This window comes from Cavia porcellus, unplaced genomic scaffold (genome assembly GCF_034190915.1).
Source record: "Cavia porcellus strain 051 isolate PalLab524CR breed Dunkin Hartley unplaced genomic scaffold, mCavPor4.1 scaffold_16, whole genome shotgun sequence".
Lineage (NCBI taxonomy): Eukaryota > Metazoa > Chordata > Mammalia > Rodentia > Caviidae > Cavia > Cavia porcellus.
The window spans coordinates 57,133,979-57,141,976 of record NW_026947499.1 but is presented as its reverse complement, the minus strand read 5'-3'; the positions used below and the strand labels follow the sequence as shown (position 1 = coordinate 57,141,976).

The following is a 7,998-nucleotide window of genomic DNA, read 5'->3' as shown; positions in this document are numbered from 1 at the left end:
AAGGCCCTAAATTTAATCCCCAGAACTGTAGAAAATAAGTGACTACCCAGAAGGCCTTCCCTCCACCCCATTCATAGCCACAGGGATATCTGTGAAATACAATTTATTATACAAAACAAGGTGCATCAAAAATTCAGTGTCAGAAGAGCTCTGCATTCCAAGGGCTGGGGACTGGACCTTCTCCCTTAAAACATTCTCCCCAAATCCTTTCTAAGGAGTCAGGCCATGCACATAAGATCCTCAATCTTCAAAGACTACCCCTCCAACTCCCAGCCTGGCCCACTGTGATATAAATGTGTAAGTGTAGGCCTATGACACTAGTGCAAGCATGTGGCCTCATCAATGGTGGGGAGTTGGCTTGACTCTCCAAAAATAGGAAGTCTTCTAGCCAAGGCTGGACCTGTGACTGCTGTAGCAACATCCAAATTCCCTCAGCAACCAAAGCAAGTTTGGGGAATGGGAAAGACTTGCCCTAAAATGCAGACCATGAAATAGATTAAACTATAACAAGGGTTGACAGCATTCAGTGGGCAACCGTATGGACATGTAACCATCTGACTTCCACATCCTATAGAGAGACAAGCAGCTGAGGGTCAGCACCAGAGATCCCACAGGGGCTCCCCTGCCTCCCCTCCATCTACCCCACATCTTTGGACTAAGGAAGTTCCACTGTCCCACAGCCCAGGTGTTGAGCTTGCAAAACAGACTGACAGGCACAATCCCTGGGAATGTGGAACCCTATGGAGAGGAACCTGGTCTCTACCCTAGAGTGGCCACAGGAAGTGGCTCTTGCCAGGGACATGAAATGAGGTCCACTTGCTGGTGGGGCCCTTTCACAGACCCCTGAGGGAGGCAGTGCTGGCAGCAGAAGCAAACAGTAGGGTCATACAGCCTGCAGCTCCCCCTGCAGGCGACTCAGCTCTTCTAGCTCCTGTTTATGGCGGTCTGTCTTGTGGGTGACCAAAGAGCGGTAGAAATGCAGGGCGAAGGCCACAAAGACAAGTCCTACAGGTACCATGATTGCTGTGGAAGCCATTGCTGCTTGCCAGCCTGGCCCATGGGTCCCATCACCACCACATGCTTGCTGAGGTGGGCAGGCCTCAGAAGGCTTAGCCTGTGATGGGGATGCAGAAGCAGATGATGGTAGGAGGCTAGAAGCTGGACCAAGGGAGGTAGCCATAGGTGATGGAGTCCCAGGCACCTGGGATGGAGGTATCATGGGGGCTGGTGTGTCTATGGGGGCCCCAATGGGCACAAATTTGACCCAGCCCACTAGGACAACTTCAGCCAGGAAGAGAAATGTGCCCAAGGCCGTGGAGAAGCCCCAGGCCAGCTCCACATAATGGTGGAGTCGTTGGTGTGGCGACTGGTGGACAGAGTTGAGGTTGTGGATGTTGCTCACAGCTTCAATGTGGGGCAGTAGACACGTGGAGACCATGAGTGCAAAAAGGTGTACAGCCACTAGCACAGTGGTGCAGGCACTGAAGGCCACCAGCAGTCCTGGTGGATATTCATGGTCATTCTCCAGCTGTACCTCCACCATGGCCACCTGTAGGCATAAAAGGGAACAGACTGAATCCCATGTCCTCCATAATAAAGGTTTGTTTTGTTTTTGCCAATTTGGACATACCATTCTTATCTCTAGGACCTAGAACAATGTGCCTGACAGAAAATATAGTTGGTCTTAAAAGGCTCTGTCCTGTCCTTGGCCTTGGTTTCCCCATCTAGTCATCAAGAGGACTAAATGAAAATCTGGATATGGTGGAACACACCTATAATCTCAGCCTTCAGAGGCTAAGGCAGGAGGATCTAAAATTTGAGACCAGCCTGGACTATATAGTGAGGTCCTGTCTCAAAAAAGTCAAAACAAATGCATATACAATAAGCAGGGCCTAGTACCATACTCTCTTAACCTTAGCATTGTGGAAGGTTGAGGCAGGAAGATGGGCAAATTTGAGCCCAGTCTAGGCAACTCAATGAGACCCTGTCTCAAAAGGAAAAAAGGGCTGAGATACAGCTCAGTGGCACAGTGCCTACCTGGCAAATGGGAGATCCTGAGTTCAATTCCTAGTACCAAAAACAAAAACCCCAAAAAACTGGTATGTAATTTAGTGCAAAAGCCTTGAATTCAATCTCCAACACACACCACACACACACCACACACACACACACACACACACACACACACACTTGTGTGTGTGTGTGTGTGTGTGCCCATGCGCAGAGTAGCTGGCATTTCCTACAGTTTTACCTTTTTATTATGCTACCTTTTATTAACAGAAAAACTATAAACTCTAGGATACCTAGGTTCTCAGCTCTACACACTGCAAGAATTTTTGCTTGTTTTGAGATGGGCTCTTTTTTTTTTTTTTTTTGTACCAGGGATCAAACTCATGACCTTGTGCTTGCCAGGCAGGCACTTAAGCCACTAAGCTAAATCCCCAGCCCTGAGTTGGGCTCTTATGTTGCCCAGGATGCTTGTGAAGTCTTCTTGTCTCAGCCTCTTGAGGTGTCATTATAGACGTGCATACCACATCTAGCAAACTGTAATTTTTTTTGTGTGTGTGGGTGTGTGGTGCTATAGATTGAACCACAATCTACCATTCTACCCCTGAGTTATAGCCCCAGCCCTGGCTATGTAATCTTGAGCGAGTAACTTAGTTCTCCTTGTGCCTCAATTTCCTATCTGGAAAATGAGAATTAAAAGTAGCACCTACTTGCTTTATATAGTTGTTGGCAAAATTAAATAACACACATTGAGTACAGAGAGTACCATCGAGTATAGATAGTACTGGGAATATGGTAAGCACTAGGTATTTGTCTTTTACTAAAGTTGATGCTAAAATCCCTCAAGGCCAGAGTTTGCAAATTGGCACATCATGAACCAAAGCCAGCTAGCAGACATGTTTTGGTTGGTCCACACAGTGTGCATTTTTAAAAACTGAATAAATTGCCAGCTCAGCAGCACTTGCCTGCCTGGCAAGTGCAAGGCCCTCAGTTCGATTCCTGGTATCATAAAAGAAAATAGAAAAAAAGAGCAAAAAAAAACAAAAACCTGAATAAATCGCCAACTTTTTTGTTTGTTTTTTGAGATAGCATCTCACTATGTAGTCCAGACTTGAACTCATTTTGTAGCCTAGGCTAGCCTCAAGTTTGAGACAGTCCTGCCTCAGCCTCCTGAGTGCTGGGCAGTCATCTACTATCTCTGGCAAAATGGCCAGTATTTTGTTATTAAATAACCAAACGGGGCTGGGGATTTAGCTCAGCGGCGTAAGCACCTGCCTTGCAAGCAGGCGGTCGTGAGTTCGATCTCCGGTACCGATAAAAATGAAAAACAGACCAAAATAAATAAATAAATAAATAACCAAACATTGTCTTTACTTAATAATCTTTGTTATTTAAAGTACAATGTGGGAGACAACTCCAGTGTCTCCCCTTGAATACAAAGCAATTACTGCAACTTTGATTATTTGGAGACTTATTTTACTATATTGATATGTAGAGAGCTGGCTATGGTATTTTTTTTTCTTTAATTGGCTCTAAGTATTGTAAATAAAACCTCTAAAGCTGACAGACAGTCCTGTTTTTCGTAAGATGTTTTCTGTGTAAAAGATATGAACACAGGGGGATGTTATAGCCAAAATAGCTCCGGGAATGTCAACTGGGTATGAGCCCCAAGATATAAAGGCTATGACTCCCCAGGACACAAGAATTTACATATCAAAAACCAAAGTGACAGCCTCTCAAAACAATTAAGTTGCTACCTTAATTAGATTATATAAACTGATCCTTCTACATATCTTAATCTGTACAATTTATAAAAATGCTTTTCTCCCCAGCTGGCTAGTTACATAATTCCCACCATCCTCACTGTCACTTATCCCTGAGCCACCACCCCTTCTTCGCAAAATAATAAATTCTGGGAGAGGCCTTTGTCCACACATCCTCTTAAGGATTAGACTTAAGACTCCTTGGCTGCCCTTAACTTAAAATATGTCTTGGTGTCTTTACTCTTGCTGTGGGTTTCATTGGTGGCAATAGATTAAAATTAACTTGCTGGGATTCCAATAACATCTCAGTGAGATTACAAATATAACCTTTTGGATTGTGAGGAAAATTTTAAAAATTACAATACTTGGATGACTGTACATAGTATTTGGGATTACAATAGTACAACTCACAACTGGGTGTGATGGTGCATGCCTGTAATCCCAGCACTTGGGAGGCTGAGGCAGGAAGATTGCTGTGAGTTCAGGGCCAGCCTGAACTACATGGCAAGACTGTCCTCTCCCATCAAAAAAAGCCAGGCATGGTGGTGCACACCTGTAATCCCAGTATTTGGGAAGCTGAGGCAAGAAAATTGTTGCACATTTGAGACCTACCTGGGTTACAAAGTGAGCTCAAGGCCAGCCTGAACAGCATGATGAGACCCTGTCTCAAAAACAGACAAAAAAAAAAAGTACAATTCAACTCACTCAACATTCACATCAAAAACAAAATTCTCAGTATTCAACAGTGCTTTGGAAGCCCATCTTTTGGAGGATGAAACAGGAAGTCCTGTGTGTGGATAATGGCAAAGGATTCTACAGCAGAGGGTACACACCAAATAGCCACAAGGTAAGGTCCTGACCAAACAGCCACAGTGCACTTAGATCATGAACTGCCAACTTTTAAAACTCAAGAGCTGGGCATTGTCACACATGCCGGTAATCTCAGCAATCAGGAGGCTGGGGCAGGAGGATTGCCATTTTAGGGTACCCTAGACTACATACTGAGTTCAAGGCCAGCCTGGGATACCCAGTGAGATCCTATTTCAAAAAAAAGTATGCTTTATTTTTTCTGGGTGTAGTGCACACACCTGTAACCCCAGCACTCGGGGAAGCTGAAGCAGAACATGGAAAGTTCAAGGCCAGCCTGGGCTACAAATTAAGTTCAAGGCCAGTCTGAATGCAAAGCAAAACCCTTTCTCAAAAAGACAAAACACACACGTGCACACACACACACACACCTCAAGGAATTTCACATAAATATCCCTATTACAAGAGTCTCCTGAAAACTTGGGAGACCTGGTTACATCAGGCCCACATTCTTATGTGATAACTGTTACTTAGAGTTGAATCATGATCGAATTTCTGGGTTTGGGTAGTTTATGAGGTCTTTTGATTGAGTCCCCATTAGCCAAATTGGCATTCATATTCCCTGCCTGGCCTTTTCAAACATTTGAATTGATGACTTTGTTCTAGGAATGTATAAATTTGAACTCTAGAGCCAGACTGCTTAAATACAATTCCTGCCACTTATTTACTATGGGAACTTGGGCAGGTATCTTAACATCTCTGACTCAAAAATGGCCACTATAGTGGTATTTATTTCATAGGAAAACAGAAAGGTGATGCACATAATCTCAACTTCTGTTACTGACAGTTGAATAGTTTGTGTGATGTTATTCTAAGTCAGGCCACTTGAGTTTCTGAATCTGGATCCTTCCCCTTCCCTGGGTCTTGCAGAATCCATTAGATTGCTCTGGGGCTTAGGCTGGGAGGAGGAAGGAGATGTAGAGGTTGGCAGAGGATAGAAGGAAGACAAGGCTGAATATTTTGGGAAATTGGGCCATGGTGGATGTCAGTAGGTGTTTTCCAGAAAAAAGGATCTGGGCCAAACTTGTTAGTCCTGATTTCTCCCAGGGCGTGGCCCAACCTTGTTATTCCCTACCAACTGGGGTCAGTCATGCCTCCAGAAGCTATATATCCAGCCTCTTGATCCTGCAGATAAAAGGCTTTGGGCCCTAAGCTGTCCCCCAGCAACCTGCCAATTCTATAGTAGGCCAGATTGTGTTCTAGGTTGTACATTGGACCATGAGGCTGACCCTTTTCACTTAGGTCCCTGTGTGACAATTCCCTTTCCTGTGTAGGCTGTACAGATGGAGAACTAACTCCCAGTCCCAAGATATCATCCTCATAATATGGAGTGGGCTGATCTATGAATTCTGGGAAGCCCCACAGAACACTTAGGTCTAGGACAGTGATGGAAAACCTTCTAGAGCTTTCTTTTTTTTATTTTTATTTATTTATTTTTTGGTCTTTTTTTTCGTTTTTATCGGTACCAGAGATCGAACTCAGGACTGCCTGCTTGCAAGGCAGGCGCTTATGCCGCTGAGCTAAATTCCCAGCCCTACCTTCTAGAGCTTTCAATTCCAGCTGCAGCACATGTACTATATGTTTGCCACCACTGATCTAGTATGACCCTCAAGTTCCCGTCATCCCTATCAGATACAGAGGCTGTGGCACAGAGGAGCAGAGACTAAGCCAAATCACCTAATGCTTGACCCCCACCTCAGCTGCTTCTAATACTCCCCCACACAGGAGCACATTCCTAAAGGAGCCCGTCCTCCCTGTGATAAGAGTGAGGAAACCCCAGACAGTGGTGGCAAACCAAGGCATTTGTGGCACAACCTGTTTGTGTCATTGAAAGCTCTGCTAAGAATCCTTGGCAGAGCCTGTTTCCACACCTGTCCAATTGGCATGGTGGTCTGAGCCACACCTGGTATGTAGGTCATGCTCTGCCACCCCTGGATCTAGGGTTTCTGCTGACAACACAGTCACAGCTCATGCTGGGTGGGTGATTCCCAGGCTACCGAAGATGCATCTGATCTACATGATCTCAAAACGGCCAGTGAGGGAGTAGAGGCCTATCCCAGATCACACTGCTGGCCACTTGCAGGGAGAAACTAGGACTTAACATCTGTTAACTCTGTGCCCTGGAACCTTCCTTAGTCCCACTTTCTGAGGCCACTGCTGGGACCGTTAGCTGCTCTCCTCCCACACCTTCAATTTATCAGTTTGAGTATCAGTCATCAGCTTCCTTCCCCAGCAGCTTTCCCACATTCAGCTCTTCTCAGAGTGTTCCTGAGACTTTAGCACCCCTCGAAGCTGCTAGGCAGTAGTGCCTCGGATGAGTTCTTCAGTTGTGACCCTTCCCTGCAGTGTCTTCTCCCTAACCCCCTGACTCCTTGATACAGCCCTCACCCAACTGATCTCCCTTTGAAATTCTCATGACGCTGTAACCACTTCTGCCAGGATTTACCACCTTCCCCCACATCTTTGGGATTAATCTTCCTACAATCCAGTTCATATTTCCGGGGTCCTGCTTACACTTCTCTTCCAATAGAAAAGTCCTTTGGGCGTGTTGGCTCTATTTTCCCTTTAGAGAACCCACTTTTCCTCTACTTTCTCTTAGAGCCCCGTTCAATTCGCCCGAACCCCGTGCCCCAAACAATGTGGCCCCTCACCATGGCGAAGCCCGACAGCAGAGCGGATGTGCGGCTGGAGGCTTTGAGTTTGGCCCGGCTGAGGTAGAGGCGGCGCCAGCTGAGTGCCCGCAGTGAGTGCTGACTGGCCCCCATGAGGTCCAGGTAGCCGCGGTGCACGAACTCCCGGTACGTGGCTGAACCCGCGGGGCACTCGACCTCAGGGTTCAGCGGGGCCTGCTCGGCCGCATCCCCCTCGCCGCCCCTCATTCTGGGGATAGTCACGATGACGTCAAGACACCTCAGGGACCCCCAGAAATTCGGCCCAAGCCGGGGGTAGGCCCCATTCCCCGACGGGACGGGCAGGCGAGAGTGCAGTGGCACGCGCCCGCGTAGACACAGCCCCGCCAAACCAAGCTGGCCTCTATCGGCTGCTTCGATGGCCGGAGCAAGACGGCCGCGTTCGAAACAGGAACTGGGGCAGAGGCGGAGCTGGGCGACCACATGACTGGGTGGAGCTGGTAGGGAGTCCCGTGGTCCCAGGCCAGAGGCGTCTAAGTCCCAAGGGGACCCCCGCATCCCCCCCCCCCCCCCGCCTTCTGCCCAATATATGTAGAGGCCTATGCTCCACCGAGGATAACACCCAGTCCCAACATCCCCAGAGCAAGTGACATGTGCAGATCACCAAGTACCCAGAACCTCAAGCCCCTCAAGTACACAACTCTCAAAGTGAGCCCATATCTTTTGTAGGA

At 47.1% G+C, this 7,998-nt stretch overlaps 1 protein-coding gene across 1 annotated transcript; it reads right to left on the bottom strand.

Annotated features, from left to right (window-relative positions):
• Window positions 1-88: 88 nt before the first annotated feature.
• On the bottom strand, window positions 89-7,743 carry Orai3 (ORAI calcium release-activated calcium modulator 3). The gene is made up of 2 exons (XM_003477883.5): window positions 7,289-7,743; window positions 89-1,549 (listed from the first exon to the last, which is right to left on the bottom strand). The coding sequence occupies exons 1-2, from the start codon at window positions 7,514-7,516 to the stop codon at window positions 884-886; spliced, it is 894 nt and encodes a 297-aa protein (XP_003477931.1). The 5' UTR covers window positions 7,517-7,743; the 3' UTR covers window positions 89-883.
• Between the last annotated feature and the right edge of the window lie 255 nt (window positions 7,744-7,998).

What these genes read in the sequence shown, in the direction of transcription:
- Orai3 (XM_003477883.5), bottom strand. Translation starts at nt 7,516, where the DNA reads ATGAGGGGCGGCGAGGGGGATGCGGCCGAGCAGGCCCCGCTGAACCCT. An exon ending in TGCTGTCGGGCTTCGCCATG is followed by an intron (nt 1,550 to 7,288) that starts GTGAGGGGCCAC and finishes TTATGCCTACAG; the next exon opens with GTGGCCATGGTGGAGGTACA.